The sequence below is a fragment of the Amblyraja radiata genome, chromosome 7, assembly GCF_010909765.2.
Source record: "Amblyraja radiata isolate CabotCenter1 chromosome 7, sAmbRad1.1.pri, whole genome shotgun sequence".
In the NCBI taxonomy this organism is placed as follows: Eukaryota; Metazoa; Chordata; class Chondrichthyes; order Rajiformes; family Rajidae; genus Amblyraja; species Amblyraja radiata.
In genome coordinates, this window is record NC_045962.1 from 28,731,510 (window position 1) to 28,753,419 (window position 21,910).

Here is a 21,910-nt window from a genome sequence, read left to right on the forward strand (position 1 = left end):
CAAGTGCTATCTAATAGATGAGAATCTTTCATGTGTATATAGAACAATTATTTTGAGCAGTGATGCTATGTTTCAAGCGTATAACTTATTATGTTTAGTATAAACCTACCTTTCAAGTGCTAGAACAGCTCTACCAGTACTCAATTTGAGGGATCTAGGCTGCTGAAGTGTGTGTTAACTCGTGAAGAATCAAAGCAAATTGCTCAACAGAAACAAGTTGTACTTTAATTGATCCCCGGCCCAAGTTGGTGGAACAAATATTTTTTTACTTATTAAAGGGAGTTATTAATGGACTTATTCATGACCATCACTGAGAAGCCTGGCATTTATTACCCCTTGCTAATTATCTTTGAGAAATTGTTGAACTGCCTTCTTGAATAACTTTAATCCTTCTGATGTTCAGAATTCCAGATTTAGAAGTAGTAATAATATAACTCGGAGGGAAACCTGTAGGTGGTGGTGTTTCCTATACTTATACCCTTGGTCTGATAGGTGATGGTGGCTTCAGGTTTTGGAGCTGCTGATGTGTAGCTGTGGGTCTTTTATGAATGGGGCACCCCTCAGCCACAGACAACCAGTGGGGAAAGAAATAGATATTTTGAATGATGGATGAAGTGTCAGACCTGGCTGCTTTTAGCTATATGATGTTGAGCTTCCTGAGTGACGTTGGAGATGCTCTTGCCGAAGCAAGGAAAGAATATTCCATTTTGCCCTGCAGATGATGGAAAGGCTTTTGGGAGTCAGGAGATGAATTGCTGCACGATACCAAACTTCTGACCAAAGCTGGAAACGATGAACTGCAGATGCAGGAATTTTGAGTAAAATACAAAATGCTGAACTCAGCGGGTCAGGCAACATCTCTAGAGGACATGGATAGGTGACGTTGGACCCTTCTGCAGACTGCTTTTAGTTGGGGGATTGGTGGGAGAAAGCTGGAAAAGAGGTGGGGCTGGTCTGTTTTGGTTTAAAAGATCAATGTAAAGTGAGAATCGGTGAGATGAAATATTGTGCAAACTGCGCATAAGCTACAGTACCTACTGTTCTACATAGTTCAATTAATCAACAAGTGGCCCTCCCTGTTTTATCGGTATTTATTATAAATCTTACTTGTGATCTTTCAGGAAACAGTTCAATCGGACAGACTTTGCCAATTTTAGGAGATTTTAAGAATTTAGCCAATCATTTCATGGTAATAATTTACAATAGTGTGAATTAATATATTAGCCATTTGCTACATGGCATGAAGAATTAAGATGTGATTCATTGCATTTTTGATCAGTAAATGGGAAAAAGTAATGGATATTTATTAGGCTTATAAACCAAGTATTCATATAATGTAATCATCTTTGCACATGTGTTGATAAAATAGGCAAAAGACAAACCACCACTACATTTGTTTGACGAAAGATCTTGACCAGAAAAGTCACCTATCCACATTTTCCAGGGATGGTGCCTGACCTGCTGAGTTACACCAGCGCTTTGTCTTTTTATTCTTTGTAAACTGGCGCCTGCATTTCCTTGTTTCTACGACATTTGAATGTTTTGCTATTTTTGGTTATTTGCTAAAAGTGTACACAGTTGGTAATAATACGAGACCTCAACACCATTGAAATAGCAGCAACTTTGTATGAATAAATAAATTGTTATAGTAGCTTGACTAATTGAAATAACAACTCCAGAGCAACAGAAAAAAGGTACAATCAATAAAAAGCTGCTCCATCAAGGTACATGACAGTAAAGTGCAAGCAATGAAAACCATTTGCCAAATAACAAATACTTGCCAGATTACAAGCAGGGATGGTATGGTGCATCTTATGGGTCGTCATTCCTATCATTTTAGCTCTGACAATGTAAAATTGCTGTCGACAACTGTTGAAGAAAAAATACCAAGAAATGTGGTCCCCAAAATTATCAGATGCGTCCACCTTCTAGTGAAAGGCAAAGCCCACAACATTTGTATTGAGTAGTACAATATTCATGTAGCAGAGTATTAGTGAACAGATGGAGAGAAATATGCAGCAGTGTTCCTCTGGGGTCCTACATTGGGTCAATTTTTCCTAGTAATTGTATAATCCAAAATGTAGCAATGTTGTAAATATTATGGAGAGTAAGAGATTTCAGGAGATTATGGGCTGATGAAATAGACATGTGGAGATGCCATGTAATGTAGATATTTGTGAAGAAATCTACTTGTGTTAGCCTGAAGAATACAGAGGCAATGTAATTTTTTTTTTAAGCAAGTTCAGATAAACCTAAGGTCCATATCCCTTTATATAGATGTCCATGCATTTAAAGATGTGAAGTACTTGCCTTTAAAAATGGGAGCATGCTCAACCAATATACCTCAACTGGCATATTGTGTAGACTTGTGGGCTATATATAGTTGAAGCATGACATTAAGGTATTTAAGATGGGACCGAGGCAGTAGAACTAGATACTGTCCTTAATATCTAGCTGAGTCTGGATAGTCCTGGGTTGAAGGACTTCAGTTATGTGAACAAGCTAGAAAAGGCCATAATTGGACTTGCGGAAGAGAGTGTGATGCCTGACATTGTGTTCAAAATGTGGATGGGTTTGATAGAACTAGTAATATAAATCTCTTTTCTGAGACGGGCAAGTCAGTAACTGAGGGTTATTTTCTCTCTCAAACTTTTGACATTGGAATGTTTTCTGAAATATAGTAGGAAGCAGAATCTTTGAATATTTTTAAGGCTGAGTTCAATAGATTATAGGTAAGAGGGTGGAACATTATTAGTAGACAGAAATGGGGATTGAGGTTATTGATCAATTATCATCTTGTTAATGGCTGGAGAAGACAACCCAAGTGGCTGCCTTCAGCTAATTTGTATGTTAGTGCCAAAGATGATAAGTGGGACCAGATAAATGATGGATAATGAGCAGACGGAAACAGTTGGGGGAGGGAAACAAAACTGCTAGTTGAGCGGTTGGGGGAAGGGGGGCAGATTGAGAGAATCTGAGTGGATCATAAGAAAGTGGCAGAAATAATTCAGAATAACTGAAATTTAAAAATTACATGTTTATACCATTTGGGTTGTAGATTACATAGCCAACAAATTAAGTGTTCTTCAAGTTTGCATTTGGCCATCTGAGTAAATAGAACTGTCCTGGTATGTTCAATGATCACGTCAGCTTTAGCTGCACTGAACTATCTCTTCAATTGTTAGAATACGTGTAAGACAGGAGGCGGGTGTTTAGTATTTGTTTGAGTGTTGAATCAATTGTCTAGTTTATTTTACTTAGTAGATATTTACATAGGTAGTTGCTTAGTAGGTAGCATAGGTGGTGAGACCATGTATTGAGTGGGGTGGTTCTGGGATGACAAAACTAACGAGCGCTCCCGAGATGTCAGGGGCCTAACTCAATGAAACATCAATGAAGGGAGGTGCCCACTTGATAATCCTAATGATATCCAGGCATCTACACGCCTAGTTTTTGTTGTCCCATAGTTTAACTGTGTGCAGGCATTTTAGAATCTCATGTGTGCAGCCAGGATTTTGCCATAAATGCCATGTGCCTTTTTTGATGATTTCACCAGGATAACGCCTTTTTCACAATCGTATCTAAATCAGCCTTTTTTTGCCGTTTTGCTAAAAGGTCGTGTTATTTTCTCTATTGTACCATAATCACAATAACATTTCCGATGTTAACATGTTAATATTAATACGTTATTATTAACATGTTAACATAGTATAACTTACAAGAAAATTTCCACCACCGGGGCGAAACCGGGGGCGCCACTGTCGGTCGTTCATTCGTTCGTGCTGTTGCCCGCTGGTTCAGTCTTCTCCAAGGTCTATTTAAGAAAGAACTGCAGATGCTGGAAAAATCGACGATAGACAAAAAATCTTGGAGAAACTCAGCGGGTGAGGCAGCATCTATGGAGAGAAGGAATAGGCGACATTTTGGGTCGAGACCCTTCTTCAGACTGATGTGGGGGGGGGGGGGGAAGAAAGGAAGAGGCGGAGACAGTAGGATTAGAAGGAGAGCTGGGGAGGGAGAAGCCAAGGGTTATCTAAAATTAGAGAAGTCAATGTTGATACCGCTGGGGTATAGACTACCCAAGCGAAATACCTAAGCTTGTCTCCTCACTACATTTACTGCTGGCTCCTGTCACAAATCTGAGTTTTCAAGTGATCTGTGCAAGTCATTCATTGATGCTGGAATTTCACCGTGGAAATTGGAAAACAAATCTATCAGAGGTTTTTTAGAGACATAGCCAGAGGAACCTATACCAAGCGAGTCATCATTACGGAAAAATTACATTGACAGCAACTTCAACATTGTTGTGCAGAAAATTAGACATGAAGTTGCATGCAACAAAATATGGATTTCAATAGATGAGACAACCGATGCTATGGGGAGATATGTTGCCAATGTGGTCATCGGTACACTGGAGGCAGGTCAACCATCAAAGGAGTATTTGTGACATCAGAAGTATTGGAGAAGTCAAACAGCTCAATTATTGCTCAGCTGTTTACATCCTTACTTGCTGTACTTTGGCCAGAAGGTATAAAACACGAGAATGTTCTTCTGTTTGTGACTGTTCGTGCTTAAAGTTTTATTTCCCAAAATGTTGCATTTGACATGCTTAGCTCAAGGACGTCATAGAATTACCAAGCAGATACGTAGCTTGTTTCCAAATGTCGATCGCCTAGTTTCCAATATAAAGAAAATCTTCCTCAAAGCAGTTGCAGTTGTTCAAGGAAATGGCACCCGAGATGGTTACCTTCAGCCCTTTTTTTTTTTTTTTTTTTTGTAGAATATAATTCTTTATTTTATTTTATTTTTATTAGAAGTACAGTAAATTACAGTAATACACATCACATATATCTTATTACATTTGTTGTACCACTTCGTTTTTCGAGCTTTAAAAAGGATAGAAATAAAAGAAGTAAGGAAAGTGAGCAAGAATCATGAAGGTGCAGGAAAGTGTTGGGAGAAGAAAGCCCCTTAGGGAAGAAGTTAGAGAAGGAAGTAAAGAAGAAATAAGACCCTAGAAAGAAAAGGGGAAAAAAAGGAAAAACAATCGCTCTATTGTAACACAAAACTCCGCAAAAAAGGATATACCAACCGTGTTTTAAAAAAATATATATATTTTATACCCCCCGTTACCAGATCCTGGTACCATTTATATTTTAAATTACTATTGCACCTTATACTTGTAATAGTTCCATAAATGCAGACCACGTCTTTTGGAAGTGGTCTGCTTTGCCTGCTAGGAGGAGTCTCATCTCTTCCAAGTGTAGTGTTTCGAACATGTTTGAAATCCACATTTTTATTGTTGGAATTGCAGCATTTTTCCAAAATTTGAGTATAAGCTTTTTTCCCATTATTAGCCCGTAATTAAGTAAGTTCTTTTGAAACCCGTTTAATTCGGGGTTATCTTCCGATATTCCAAAAATGATCCATTCTGCTTTTGGTACAAGTTTTATTTTAAATAATTTTGTGAAGATTTCAAATATTTCGTTCCAGAATTTTTGGATTTTTATACAAAAAAACAAAAGAGTGCGCTATGGTAGCTTCTTGTGACTGACATTTATCACAAATGGGTGAGACATTGGGGAAAAGTTTATTTATTTTAGTTTTTGAATAATATAGTCTATGTAATGTTTTATATTGAATTAGAGTATGTCGTACGTTGATCGAGCATTTATGCACATATAGTAAGTGTTTATCCCAGCTCTCTTTTGAAATTTTTAGTTCTTGTTCCCAGTCTCTTCTAATACCATCGGTTGTAGGTATTTATATTTAAAATAATGTTGTATAAGTATGATATTAGATTTGCTGATTCAGCCTTTGTCTTCATGGCTTCATCCAATAAGTCTGGGGGCATGTTATGATAGTCTTTTGTGTATTTTTTCAGATAGTCACGGATTTGAAGATATTTAAAATATTGATTATTTTTCAAATTATATTTCAGTTGTAATTGTTGAAATTATAATAATTTTCCTAATTCATACAAGTCTCCGAGCGTTTTGATTCCCATTCTTTCCCATTGTGTAAATGATTTATCTATAATTGAAGGTTAAACGACGGGTTATTGACTATTGGCATTAAAAGAGATAGATTTCTTAATTTTAGATTCTGTTTTATTTGTTTCCAAGTTCTAATTGTGCTATGTATCATTGGATTTTTATTATAATTTTTGTTATTCAGATTCATTGGTGAGAGGAGAGTCGCTCCTGTATTACACGGAGAGCAGTCCTCTCTCTCCATTACAATCAGGTCCCCCTGTTGGGCAGAGTTGTCCAGCAGGTGAATCATATTTTTAATATTTACTGCCCAATTATAGTACATAAAGTTAGGGAGCGCTATGCCACCCATCTCTTTTGGTTTACTAAGGTGTGCTCTTTGTATTCTGTGGGATTTATAATCCCATATAAAATTTGTAATGTCTGAGTCTAGTTTTTTGAAAAACTTTTTTGGAAGATATATTGGAATTGATTGAAATAAATATAGGATTTGTGGTAAAAAGATCATTTTTATAGCATTTATTCGACCTATTAAAGACATCGGGAGCGTTTTCCAGAATTTGATTAGATTATTTAGTTTCTTAAGTAAGGGGCTATAATTGGCATTAAACATAGCGTGATAATTTCTAGTGATTTCAATACCTAAATATTTAAATTTTTCTGTGGCTATTTTAAAAGGGAATTTCAAGAGGTGTTGAGTCTTTCGGTTTTATCGACATAATTTCACTTTTGTTCCAGTTTATTCTGTATCCTGAGAAAGATCCAAAGTCCTCAATTAGATTTAATATGTGTGGTATACTAATTTGGGGTTTTGTGATATACAGTAATACATCGTCTGCGTATAAGGATATTTTGTTATTTGAATATTTTGTATTATAACCGTAAATATCCGGGTGTGTTCTAATTTTTTCCGCTAAAGGTTCAATTACCAGAGCAAATAACAGCGGTGATAATGAACATCCTTGTCTATTGCCCCTTGTTGATTGGAATTTCGTAGATAGTATATTATTAGTTAATATTCTAGCCGTGGGTTTGTTATATAATAATTTTATCCATGCGATGAAGTTCTCTCCCATTTGAAATTTTTGCAATACTTTAATCATATAATCCCATTCTACTTGATCAAACGCTTTTTCTGCGTCCAATGAAATGATAGATAACTTGTTCTTGAGGTTTGTGAGAGTGCATTATGTTAAGCAGACGTCTCAGGTTATTAAATGAATGTCTCTTAGGTATAAATCCCGTTTGATCCTCAGCCCATTTTGACTAGGTGGGGTACATTGGCTCTTTGTTGTACTCTACTATGCTCCAAATTTTGAAAAGATAAAGTAAATCATCAACTGTTATGAAGAAGAAGAATCTGCTGCAGTCAGGATCGTCAGTGAAATCATGCAGAAAAAGTCCCTCCACCGCAATCTTCTGTTTATTGCTTCTAATTTTGCAAACTTCCCACAAGCTATCACTTCCCTTGAGAAACATGGTGAAACATTAGTGAATAACTTGCAGGTTTTCAACAAGGTAACTGACGATATTCGTAAAGTTCCTGGTGATGAAGGTAAAGACATACAAGCAAAACATGAGAGAGTGATTTTAGCTAACAAAGATCTTGAAGAAATACAAAACATATCTAAAGTTCACAAAGGTAATTGTAATGCACAAGATATTGACATGAATATAGAGTCTGTAGCTTGTTTCGGGTATGCACCAGTGACCTCAGCTGAGGTAGATAGAAGTTCTTCACAACTGAAGCATATTCTGTCTGACAGATGGCAGTTTAACACCAGATAACATGGAAAAAAATGCTAGTAATTATGTGCAATCAGGCAACATTGGTCATTTAATGTAGTATACCTTTATATTATCATTTTTAACCATATTTTGGTGGTGGAAATACATCTTTTTTGTCAATAAATGCCTTTTTTGTAATTTTATTATGCCTTTTTGCCTGCCTATTTCAGTTTTTTTAGTGATTAAATATCCTGGCTCTACTCATGTGGCATTTAGAATCTCATGTAGCTTGTGTGTCTGTCAACATGTAGATAGTTTATTACTGAAAATTAAGCTAATTATTGTCCTATGGCATAAGTGTATGTAGATAGTTTATATACGACTTTGGCATTGGACTTGGTTTCTTGGATAAGTGCTTATCCTCGTGTTATATGACAAGTACTTTGTGTTTTAATAGTGATTTTAAATACATTTAGTTCCTTGATTTAATGTTTCCTGGGAAACCACATCTAAGCAATCCTTCCAACAAATATTGATCATGATATTCTCGTCTTTGGACATAAGAGTTTTTGAAAACAGATACTTGCATGTATGTTTCACCAACATGGTGTGGTTTTTTTTCAGATTTATGTTTATTATTGTCACATGTACTGAGGTACAGTGAAAAGCTTTTGTTTGCGTACTATCTAATCAAATCAGATGATGCTATACATAAACACAATCAAGGCAAACACAAATACAAGAGCAAAGAGAAAGATACCAAAATGCAAGATGTAGTTCAATACTGTTAGTACAGCTGGAAATAATGATAGATTTACAAAGTAGCATAATAGCAAAGATCAGGACAAATTTCATTTTATCTTTTGCAGAGGTACAAGTAGACCTCCCTGGTGGAATAAAACTGGGTGAGAAAAAGGTTAATATTAACATAAGCATGTGACCTCTGTCACTCCTGGGCGTGCTCAATCATAGTTGCAGAGTTCTTTTAGCAGAGAAATGTTTTTGAATGACAATAAAGGGAATTCAAATTCAAAAAAAAATTTTCACCCAGTTTTATTCCACCAGGGAGGTCTTACCTTCCACTACCTGCAACCTCCGGCAACCACCTTCAACTAGCAATCGCAACCAGCTTCGACTAAAAAATTACCGATTTCTAAAACGGCAACCTATTTTTAGTCGAGGCCGGTTTTGAATTTTTTTAAATAATCGCCGGAACATAGAAGAAGCTCGACTACGCGGAAACCACTTTCGACCATTAGGGAGAGTGACCAAAACCTCCGGGAACCTCACGGAAACCTTGGGTGGGGCGCAAGGTCTCCAGAGGTTTCCGTCAGGTTTCCTAAGTGGGACAGGGGCTTAAGAGAACGGTTAAACTCATAAGCAAATATCTATGGAGTTTCAATAACTGATATACATTGGGTGTAGAAATGTATTGCTTCATCTTTAAAGTCACAATCCCACTTTATTTATATGCAGTGATGAAATACATTTCCACCAGAATAGTTCCAGCTACATTGATTACAAAGCAGGGCACTTGCATTTAAATACAACTGGATGTGGAGATCATTGAAGAGATATAGATAACATCAAAAACACCATTGATGTATTACTACCACTATTACTACTCAGTATTAGCAAATTTATACTCTGCTATTTTTCAAGTTGATGTCAAAAAGTTCACCAAAAGGTTTCCATTTTAATAAAAAATAGTTAATTGGTTGACAGGAGAAAGCTTATGTAACATTGTTCATTGTTTGATATTTTATGTGAATCTCAGAAATTCACAACTAGAATTATTATTCAAACATTGTTAATCTCAAAATGCATGGAGAGGGATAATTAAATTCATGGTTATAAAGTAGATCATACAAATTAATGTAATAGTGACAATCATTTTGTAACTCATACTTTCCAAAGCATTTACCATATAAAACCCAATGACTTTTTGGTTTTATCAATATCACATTTATCATTTGAGTGTTTTATTGGCTCTGTTGCACCAATTTGATCATTGGGAAGGGATCCTCCTAAGGGGTCCTTGGTTTGGTTTGGTCTAATTCCACCTTTATCCACAAACACAGGACCATGCCCACCACCAATGCCTTGTTGGGCAGCCTTAAGGAGTGGATAGACATTTCGTCCTTTTTTTGAAGCGGTTTCAATAACTTCCAATGCATACTTTTCAAATTCCCTCTTTTCAAATTCAAGTAGAGCCATGGTTTTTGCTTCATTTTCCAGTTCGGTTGCACGCTCATGTAATGCCTTTGCTTTCTTTTCAGCCTGCAAACGGTTAGAGAAAGATAAACCTTTTAAACACATTACTGAGGCGACTTGATTTTCTATTTGATTTGTTAAATAGAGAATTAATTATTTTCAATAACATTTGCAAGAAAAAGTGTCTCTGATCATTTCAAATAATCTGATCAATTAAGTCTCCATAAAATTTTGTCTCCTGCTTGAAAATTAGTTGTTACTTCACAATGATCAAAAATACAGTTTTAGTAATTCGTGTCAAGATATTGTATATCACAGACAGTTACTAATTATCAAAATTATCAGGTAAATCCAGTTATAAAGGTCCCTTTTCATTAAAAAAATTAATCCTATCATGCTTTGTGTCTGTTTTGTGTGTTGCTTCTATTGTCATTTCACATTCTCAACAATTAACAGGCCTCCATACCACAAGATTTCCTAATTAAACTGGGCCAGTTTTCAACCATGCAATGTATAATCATGCATTCTGATTAAGGTCCATTTAAGTTTCACTGTGTATAAATGAATGTTGCTCCGACCGACACTGATTCAAGACTGCAGACAAAAGTTTTAAATTTTGATGCCAATTAATTATATAAAAAGAGCTCCTCAATATACTATTTTCAGTTCAGTAGCATACTAATGTTTACAACACTGGCGGTGTTGCATTATGTTGCCTTGTGATTCTATCAACTGGAAAAGATGTCTTAAGTATATTCACACTTAGTACTTTGTTGCGAGTCGATCTTCGTCATCACACAGGTGGAAATACTTTTGCTTAGAAATTAAGTAACACTCATTTTTGGTGTACTTAACTAGTGTTTTGGTTTACCCTAACATGAAATCTAGTACTATCAAAACTAAACCATGAAATTGGGACATCCTCACTTTAAGAAATTATTGTGCATGACTCCTTTCAGATCCATTAAAACCCAATTTGTATGTTCACAGATAGAAGCTACAGCCTAGGTTTGCAGCTACCATCTCATGTACCCACTGCTTTTGGGATGTTGGTCCTACTATTATTGTGGTCTCTCAATGTGGAACTGTGGCATGGAGATGGGAACAAGAAACACAAAAGACGGTAAAAGAACACAGGGAATTCTCAGGTTTATTCGGGGAGCAGCAATAGGGCATGAATCAGTGTTTAAGCTACACAATGGCTGTGAGAACTCTGCCCAATGTCATCGAATGCAATTAAATTATGTTAGGAGATGGGTGTCGTTGTTATAAAATTACATTGCAGTAGTTGAGAATATACATCATGTGATACTCTCCTGCCAGTGTGCTATTGTGACTTAAAAATAAAGAATCTTCATTGTTAACTCTTGATATTCAATCTGAAATTTTATCTCTCTTTCTCTTTATAAATGCTTATTAACTTGGTGGGTGGGAGATTGCAACCTTCACGTGGTCCGCCCTGTTTCGACGAATGCAATCAACCTGGTGTGCACAATCAAATAAGATCAAATAGAACAAGTTGTCCTACAACTTTAGGCTGTGCACTCCCTACGCAAGAAGAAGAAGACTAACTTGGTGGGTATTTCCAGCAGGTTTTGCTTTTTTACGATTTCCAGCATCTGGAGTTTTTTTGAGTCTCAGTTAAAAAAGATTGTCGTTTTGGGTCTAATTACTCTGTACACCTATCAGTGTGTTGAAGCGCGGTCTCAAGAAAGAGGCATCTATCAGCAATGATTCTCATGCTCCGGGATATCCCCCCTTCTTACTGCAATCATTGGGCAAGAGATACAAAAGCCTTATGCACCACAATATCAGGTTTAGGAACACCTTCCCTGCAACTTTCAGATTCTTGAACTAACCTGCAAACACTGATCCTATCTCAACAACAGAAATCATGGACCACCTCATGCACAAGCATGCATTTGTTATTTTTCAAATCATGTTATTGCATTCATGTCTCTCTGTTGCAGTGTTCTTTGTTTTCAAATTTTATGGTGCAATTTATGTACAATTAGATTTTGCATGTTGTCTGAGTCGACGAATGCCTGTGATGCTGCTGCAAACAAGATATTGCATTGGACCTGTACCTCAGTACTTGTGCATAAACTCAACTTGATATACTATTACATGTAGAAAATACAACAGGAAATTTACACCTGATTAGGGTGAATCGTGACAGGAAGTGCCTGGACAATTTCCCAGTGGATGAGACCATAACAGGTTAAAACAGTGTAGAATGTATTTGAGCAAAATCAACATGCATCCAATATTCGGTATAACATGAGGAAAGAAATAAAATCACTTTGGCATCTGTTCTCACTATCTGGAAGGACATGATAAAGAACTAAATTGAGGGAAGAAAAATAGAAACATGCTTCCCTATGTGAATAAAACTTACTATTTGTTCAGTGAGGAAGGACTGCATACATCCACCCTCTTGCAGTTTCTTAATCTTTTTTTTCCTTTCTTTTTCAAGATGTATATAATCTGCTTCCATCTTGGCATGACGAATTTCCAGTGCTTCTAATTTTTCTGCTTTTTCCTTTTCCTCTCGTTCTTTCATCTGAATGGGCATTATCTAATTCAGTTACTTTGCCACAAAGTACATTCATTTAAAAAATCACATTGTGTTATTTGAGCTGAATTATAACTACATTGCTTTCCATATCCTTAACAATGTGTTTGCCAATATATTTCAAACTTATCTTTAATAAGAAATGTTGAATAGAAGGTCAATCTCAACTTCTTCCTGAGATCCCCACCATCACAGATGTCATCTACTGCCATTTTATTTCACTCCACATGATATGATGACATGTTGAGGAACATCCTTGGTGTACAAGTCCAAGGATCTCTGAAGATAGCATCATAGTCATATAGGATGGTGAAAGTAGCCTAAGGGATACTTGCTTTCATTAATGGCATAGAATAGAAGAGAAGAGCAGGGAGGTTTGGTACAACATCATGAAACATTGATTAGACAAATGTGAAGTTCTATGTGCCATTCATGTTCCACACTACAGGAAGGTCATGATTGCATTGCAGAGGGTACAAAGAACATTCACCAAGATGTTGCCTTGGATAGAACCTTTCATTTATGAGAAAAGGCTGCATAGGTCGTTTGTTTTCCTTGGGGGGAAAAAGCAGGCATGGGCAACCTGATAGTATAGTAAACTTACCTTTTAACTAACCTCTTTATAATGGATTTCAGTTATAGTGGTTGTAGACAGAGTTTGTTGTTTCACGGAATGACCACTACGTCAATGGAGCTCTTGAACCAATTTAGCTTAGAGATACTGCATGGAAACACCGGATCCATGCCGACCAGCGATCACACATACACTAGTTCTATCCTACACAGTAAGTGGAATTCATAATGTGTCGGGTGGAACTATCACAGTAGTTTTATCTTTCCTCCCGCATTCCACGTTGCACAACTGGCCTCCACGGCAGAGCCACTGCCCCACAACACCTGAAACCTAGGCCCAGCCCGGCAGAGTTACTGCCCCACTAGGGACTGCCCCAGTAAATCTGGCCCACCCCACATAATAGGGACAACTCAGTGTGTAGGATAGAACTGGAGCACCCGGAAGAAACCAGTGTAGCCACAGGGAGCACTTGAGGCCAGGATCAAACCCAGGCACCTGATACGGCGCAGCAGTGGCTCCATTAACGACACACAGAAGCCAACCAAACCACAAATCTGCACATCTCCATTATGTGGGAGAAAACCAGAGCACCTGGAGGAAACCCACGTCGCCACCTGAAGTCAGGATCGAACTCTGGTCTCTGGCACTATAAGGAAGCAACTCTCTCTGAGCCACTGCCATCACAAGGTATCGTTTATATTGTACCCTTTACTGTTTATTGTGTAGTGTATGTTTATTGCCTCTTTTTCTAATAGTACTGTGCAATATTAATCCCCTTATTCGAACAATCGGTAATAACATGCACCAAGTAAACATATCTCCCCCATATAGTCCGTCATAGCGAGGGTTTACTGTGTACGCAATTACGAGGGGCATAGATTGGGTAGATAATAGGAAACCTATCTCCATAGCGGAAGCCCCAAAAACTACGAGAGCATGGGTTTAGAGGGGATCTGAGAACGACCCTTTTTCCAGGGAGATAGGCTGGCACTTTGTTCTTTGAAGCAAAGGAGGCTGAGAAATGACTATTTTGAGCTGTGCAAGATGTGTGCCATGGATAAAATGAACTTTTACAGTCTTTTCCCAGGATAGAGGATTTTAAAACTAGAGGGCATTGCAGTAAGGTGAAAGGAAAGAGATTTAAGAGAGACCTTGGTGGCAACTTTTTCCACTCGGAGGGAGGGCAGTATCTGGAATGAGCTTCCAGAGGCAGCAATCGAAACAGATGCAATTACAACTTTTTAAATAGTTTTAGACAGACATATTGATGGAAAAAGGTTTAGAGGGCGAATGGCCAAATGTAAGCAAATGAGATCAGCCTTGAATGCCAAGTTGTTTAAGAAGGAACTGCAGATGCTGGAAAATCGAAGGTAGACAAATAAGCAGGAGAAACTCAGCGGGTGAGGCAGCATCTATGGAGCGAAGGAAATAGGCAATGTTTCGGGTCGAGACCCTTCTTCAGACTGCTGAGGGTGGGTTCGGGGGGGGGGGTGGGGAACGGCGGGAAGAAGAAAGGAAGAGGTGGAGACAGTGGGCTGAGGGAGAGCTGAGAAGGGGAGGAGAAAGCAGGGACTACCTGAAATTAGAGAAGTCAATGTTCATACTGCTGTGGTGCAAACTGCCCAAGCGAAATATGAGGTAATGCTCCTCGAATTTACGGTGGTCCTCACTCTGGCCATGGAGGAGGCCCAGGACAGAAAGGTCGGATTCGGAATGGGAGGAGGAGTTGAAGTGCTGAGCCACCGGGAGATCAGGTAGGGTGATGCGAACCGAGCGGGGGTGTTGGGCGAAGCGATCACCAAGCCAACGCTTGGTCTCACCGATGAAGAGCAGTTGACACCTAGAGCAGCGGATGCAATAGATGAGGTTGGAGGAGATGCAGGTGAACCTCTGCTGCACCTGGAAAGACTGCTTGGGTCCTTGAATGGAGTCAAGGGGAAGGTAAAGCGACAAGTGTAGCATTTCCTGCGGTTGCAAGGGAAAGTGCCAGGAGAGGGGGTGGGAAGGGACGAAATGACCAGGGAGTTACGGAGGGAGCGGTCTCAGCGGAAAGCAGACAGGGGAGGAGATGGAAAGATGTGGCCAGTGGTGGGATCCCGTTGGAAATGGCGAAAAAGTCGGAGAATTATTTGTTGTATGTGACGGCTGGTGGGGTGGAAGGTGAGAACAAGGGGGACTCTGCCCTTGTTACGAGTGGGGGGGATGGGGAGTGAGAGCAGTTACGGGGTATAGAAGAGACCCTGGTGAGAGCCTCATCTATAGTAGAAGAGGAGAACCCCCATTCCCCGAAGAATGAGGCCATCTCCTATGTCCTGGTTTGGAACACCTCATCCTGGATGCAGATGCGGCGTAGACGGAGGAATTGGGAGTAGGGGATATCCTTACAGGAAGCGGGGTGGGAAGAAGTGTAGTCCAGATAGTAATGGGAGTCAGTGGGTTTATAGTGGATGTCGGTCAGTAGTCTATCACCTGAGATGAATGCCAATTTGGTCAGCATGGACAAGGTTGGCTGATGGGCCTGTTTCGATGTCATACACACCTCTAAGACGTTATCACTCTATGACTCTAAAGAGAATTACATTTTTCTTTTGAAACCTCAAAGTAAAGCAGATGAACCATTTATTTTCTAGAATCTGCATATCAAAGAAATAGCCTTAACGTTCAGAACACCTATCCTTTATTTAATGATTCCTTATATTCTTTATATTCACCATGCCCATACGTTCATCCCATTCTATCTATTCAATATGGATGCCAAAGAATAATGCAGGTTTTATTAATATTATTCTGGTGAAATTCAACTGTGGCTGGGCTTATAATGAAAGTGAATTAGCTATCTGTTATGTGCTACCCATGATTTCATTTCTACTTATCTCAGGTAGTATACAATAATTATTCATCTTCTACTGCACCCCCAAGTTGAAATTACCCCCACACTTTGATCCAAAGTTGAAGCTAAGTTATAATTAGGACATAATTAGGACGTAGAAAATTGTAACAAGCAAATACTTTACCATCATCATTCTGTGTTCTTCAATCGCTTTTATATCTGACAGTGATTTTTCTCCTTTTTGCTTCATTTCCATATCTCTTTTAGCCTCCTTTTCTTCTGCAGCTTTCCTAATACGTTGTGATTCATCCCGTATTTCTTCTTTCATTTGTTCACCTATTAACTTCAACATCTGGTTTCTCAGGTCTTCCCTCTCTCTAGAATTGGCAATAAAACAAAAATGGACACAAACTTATTGCAACATTGCAAATCTCTTGCAGTTTCCCATGAAAATAATAAATAAAAGAATTCGATATTACAAATAACCATTTTGAAAGAGAAAAAATGTTTCTAATAGATAATTTTCTTTTGAAAATTGTAAATATGGAGAAAAGCAACATTAGTGGTGTTAAAATAAATATAAATCTTAATCTTGAATCTTGAAGGGCCAATTAGATTATTTTCCTACATTGGTATACATTACATTTCAAAACCAAATGCTGATGCATTTGGTGTTTCAACTGTTCCCACTGTTGAAATGATTAATGCTGGGCTATATAATTACTTTGAGAAATAAGGAAATGCAGATACTGGTTTACAAAAAAAGACAAAGTGCTGGAGTGGCATCTCTGGAGAACTTGGATAGGTGCCGTTTTGGGCTGGGACCCTTCTTCTGACTTTTTTATAATTCCATTTGGACAATTCTGATTAGCCAGAAACCTGCCTGGATTCCTTCTCTGTGCCATTGAAGGTATTTAACTTTCTTGACTCTACCTGTGACTTTCTTTTGAGTAAATATTCACATTTCATTAAAACATTTGTAGCTAGATTTGAATTTTAGATTGCACTTCGCTTTATAAGTTGTTCAATAAATTTCACTTTATTCCCAAAAGTGCACATCACCGCATTCAACATTATGGGGTTCAATCCCATAAGCAGATTTGCTATTTTCTAACATGTAAAAACAGTGGTGCAATTTCCTCAAACAAACCTACTCATTCTTGACTTTTTCCACAGCTCCCCATGCAATATTTTTTTTTTTTAAAGCAACAATCTGTATTTGATGTATTCCACATGTTTGGTCTGCATAAATGTGCTGGATTTATTTCACTTACTTGTCCATTTCTGCTTGTCTTTCTTTCCTAAGTTTTATCATTTTTTGTTTTGCTAATACGTACAATCTGATATCTTCATCTTGGAATTCCTGTTTTTGCTTTTCTAGTGCTTTGATAATATTATTGTTCTCAACATGTGCCTGAAAATTAAATAAAATATGAAAATGCGTTTATGTGATGCTTTTAACATAGTGAAACATCCCAAGCTGCTTCCCAGAAGCATTGTCATATGAAATTCTGATAATTAACTACGTGAGAAGACATTAGGGCAAATGACTAAAACTAGATGTCTAAAATAGGTGAGTTTTAACCAATGCCTTGAGAAAGGAGATAGAGAACAAAGAGGTCTAGAAAGGGAGAGAGTTGACAATTGACAACCTTGGCATTGAAAGGCAATGCTAGTGTTAGTGCACAAATTCAAGAATGTTTTGACTGTTTTACTGTTCTTTTTATAAACCATGTTCTCGGGGTATCTAAATCTAAATTTTATTAGTTGTTTAAGTTATGACATCGGATGGAAGCTGCATACCAAATCTCGTTGCACATATGTGCAATGACAATAAAATATATTATTATTATTAAAAGGCCAGAAATCTGGTAGTGCATAGGTCTTGGAGGGTTGTTAGGAGTGTGCAGATCATGAAATTAGGAAGAGAAGGAGAATTTTTTAATTGAAAGGTTGCTTAACCAGTAGTGTTGTAAAGCAGTGAGATCTTGGAGTACAGCTACATACAGTGCCCTCCATAATATTTGGGAGAAAGACACATCATTTATTTATTTGAAGGACAAAAGTGCTGGTGAAACTCAGCGGGTGCGGCAGCATCTATGGAGCGATGGAAATAGGCAACGTTTCCGGCCGAAATCCTGTACGCCACAATTTGATATTTGTAATAGAAAAAAAATTACATGTGGTTAAAGTGCACATTGTCAGATTTTAATAAAGGCCATTTTTATACATTTTGATTTCACCATGTAGAAATTACAGCATTATTTATATACATGTTCCAAGCAATTGATTTTGGTAAGCCTAATGTTTGGCTGATGTCTCTAACAGTTTTATTCTTGTTTCTCAGTCTCACAATGGCTTCCTTGACTTTTATTGGCACAGCTTTGGTCCTCATGTTGATAAACATCAATAAACGTTTCCAAAGGTGATGGAAAGACTGGAGGAAAGACTAAGGGCTGAGAGCTCTCTTATACCTGCATTAAGGAGGCATTTAAACATACCTGAGCAATTACAAACACCTGTGAAGCCATGTATCCCTAACATTATGGTGCCCTGAAACGGGGGGGGGGAGACTATGTATTAGAATGACTTTTGACAAGGAACCGCATGGTAGGCTGGTCTGGAAGTTGAGATCACATATGATCCAGAGTGAGCTACACTATTTGATACAAAGTTGGCTTAAACAAGGAAAGAGCGGTGATATTAGTGGGTTGGACTGGAGGCTTGTAGAAAATGGTGCTACCACGGGGATAGGTGCAGGGTCCACTGTTATTCATTATATTAACAATGTAAATGTAAGTATAAGTGGCATGGTTAGCAAGTATATATGGTGACCTATGAAAAAGGTTAACTATGATTACAATGGTATCTTGATCAACTGGGCCATTGGACATAAGGATGGCAGATGGAGTTTAATTCAGACAAATGAAAGGTGTTGCATATTGATAGGATGCACCAGGGTGACTTATGCATTAAATGGTACAGCCATGGGAATTGTTGGGGACCAGAGAGACCTAGGGATGCATGTACATATTTCCATGAAGGTAGTTATTTCGATAGTGAGGGTTCGGAAGAAGGCATTTGACACTTTTATCTTCATTGGTGAGCGTATTGAGCACAGGAATTGGAAGTCATGTCACAGCTGTACAAGATGTTGGTAAGGCCAAATTTGGAGTGCGGATAAGAGTCTGGTTTCCCTGCTGTAGGGACATTGACATTAAACTGCAAATGGTGCAAAAAATATTTATTGCACCATTAAATGTTCAATTATTGCATTATGTGTCTGGTAATAGGTTACCAGGTCTGGATGGTTTGAACTATAAGGATAGGCTAGATAGGATAGGTATTTTTCCCCTGCAGAGTCTGGATAGGGTGGGTCTTTTTCCCCCTGCACAGTCTGAATTGGCTGGGTTGTTTGTCCTACCAAAATGCAACACTTTACATTTATCTGATTTGAACTCCCATCTGCCATTGCTATGGTAATTGGCGTAGTTGATCAAGATCCTATAAGATCTTTAAGGTGAGAGGGGAAAGATTTTAAAAAGTGGTGCGAACATGGAACGAGCTGCCAGAAGATGTAGAGGCAGGTACGATTAAACATTAAAAAGATACTTTAAAAGATATAATTAGGATCTAAAATCAACCAAGAACTGGACGGTACAGTGGTGCAGCTGGTAGAGCTGCTGCCTCATAGTGCGAGAGACCCGTGTTCGATCATGACCTTGGGTCCTGTCTGTGTGAGTTTACCACATTCTCCCCATGACGCTGCCTGTCACCACCAGAACATCAAGAGACTGGTATCCTGAGGCAGATGAAGCCCTGAGGTACTGTTTTGAGACAACAGATTGGGATGTGTTCTGTGAGGAGTATGGGGAAGACATTGACGGCCTAACAGAATGCATTACCCATTACATCAATTTCTGTTATGATGACATCATGCCATCCAGGGTAATTCGTTGCTACCCTAATAACAAACCTTGGATTACCAGCAGCCTGAAGGCCTTACTAAATGAGAAGAAAAAGGCTTTCAGGGAGGGCGACAGGAATAAAATCAAAGAACTTCAAAAGGAACTGAAGGTGAGGATTAAGGAGGGGAAAGAAGCCTATAGGTTCAAATTAGAACGACAGCTGCAGCAAGATGGAGTGAAGCAGGTATGGGTTGGAATGCGAAAGATCACGGGCATGAAGCAGAAGGGTGGTACACTGCCTGATGGTGAACACAGTCTGGCTGATGATCTGAACAGGTTTTTCAACAGATTTGACTGCCCCACACCACCCCAGCCTCCCCCACCTGGTCTGCTGACCATTGCTGCTTCCTCTCCACCTCCCCTCCCTCTCTCCAACACTCCTGAGATGTCACCTGTACAGAGTCCCCTCTTTCCACCTCCCACTCCACCAGCAGCCCCACCTATGACTCTTCATACTGCTCAGGTCAAGATGATGCTGGACAGACTGAAGCCAGGGAAAGCAGTGGGGCCCGATGACACCAGCCCAAGGCTACTGAAGACCTGCTCTTCAGAGCTGTGTGGTATTCTAACACACCTGTTCAACCTGAGCTTGCGTCTACAGAAGGTTCCAAGGCTGTGGAAAACATCTTGCCTGGTACCTGTCCCAAAGACCCATCCCACTCACCACAATGACTACAGACCAGTAGCGCTCACTTCACATATTATGAAGACATTTGAGAGACTTGTGCTTTCCTACATCAGGACTAGTGTGTCAACTCAAATGAATCCTTTACAGTTTGCATATCAGCCTAACATCAGTGTCGATGATGCCCTCATTTACATGCTGCAGAGGGTGTACACACATTTGGACACTACTGATGCATCTGTAAGGATTACATTTTTTGACTTCTCAAGCGCCTTTAACACAATTCAGCCCCGACTGCTAGGGGAGAAGATGGAGAAGATGAAAGTGGATCCATCACTGGTACTGTGGTGTTTGGATTACCTTTCCCTCAGACCACAGTACGTGTGCCTACAGAACAATGTCTCAAGCACCATCTTGAGCAGCACAGGGGCTCCACAAGGAACTGTGCTGGCTCCATTCCTGTTTACCATCTACACCGCGGATCTCCAATATAACACCAACAGCTGCTTTTTGCAGAAATTTTCGGATGACACAGCTGTTGTCGGCCTCATCAAAGGGGGCAATGAGGAGGAGTATAGAGACATAATAAGCAACTTTGTGGAGTGGAGTGAACACAATAACCTCCATCTTAACACCACAAAAACCAAGGAGATAGTTGTGGATTTCAGGAGGGGGAGGAGGAGGACTCAACCAACACCAATCACCATTAAGGGCACTGAGGTGGAGGTGGTCGCTAACCACAGGTACCTTGGTGTGCTGCTTGACAGTGAGCTGGACTGGAAGGGTCATATGGAGGCGGTGTACAGGATGGGACAAAGTCGACTGTATTTTTTAAGGAGGCTGAGGTAATTTAACATCTGCCAACCCCTGCTGTGCAGTGTCTACCATTCAGTGGTGGCCAGTGCTCTGTTTTTTGCTGTGGCCTGTTGGGGAGATGGCGCCCGCATAGCGGACAAAAACAGACTGGACAAGCTGATCAGGAAGGCCAGCTCAGTGGTCGGGGCTGAGCAACGAACGGTCCAGCAGGTGGCAGAGGGCAGAACTCTGAACAAACTGGGTTCAATAATGACCAACCCCACTCACCCACTCCATGCCCTGAAGGTGATCAAGAGCAGCATCTTCAGTCAGAGACTGATTGCACCAATGTGCAAAACTGAGAGACATAGGAAGTCTTGTATACCAGCTGCTATAAGGTTATATAATGCGCATAAATAACTGCACTTTTTTTCATTCATTGTATTTTAACTTGTATTTTAACTTGTATTTTAACTTGTTAAGTATGGAAGCTATTTGAGGAAATGTGTGGTGTTATGTCTGTCTTGAAGCTGTCGTGGCACTGTAATTTCCTGTAAAGGATTATTAAAGGTATAATCAATCAATGACCATGCGAGTTTCCTCCAGGT

The 21,910-nt window shown here is 39.0% G+C and overlaps 1 protein-coding gene across 2 annotated transcripts in view; it reads right to left on the bottom strand.

Annotated features, from left to right (window-relative positions):
- Positions 1-9,163: 9,163 nt before the first annotated feature.
- The window catches only part of ccdc173 (coiled-coil domain containing 173), a 32,090-nt gene continuing 19,343 nt past the window's right edge, over positions 9,164-21,910 (bottom strand). For both annotated transcript variants that reach the window (XM_033023981.1, XM_033023982.1), the window contains 4 exons: positions 17,189-17,328; positions 16,099-16,291; positions 12,334-12,498; positions 9,164-10,001 (listed from right to left, as the gene is read on the bottom strand). In XM_033023981.1, the coding sequence (XP_032879872.1) occupies positions 9,642-10,001; positions 12,334-12,498; positions 16,099-16,291; positions 17,189-17,328 (858 nt within the window). In that variant the 3' untranslated portion in view covers positions 9,164-9,641. The remainder of the gene's footprint in view (positions 10,002-12,333; positions 12,499-16,098; positions 16,292-17,188; positions 17,329-21,910) is intronic.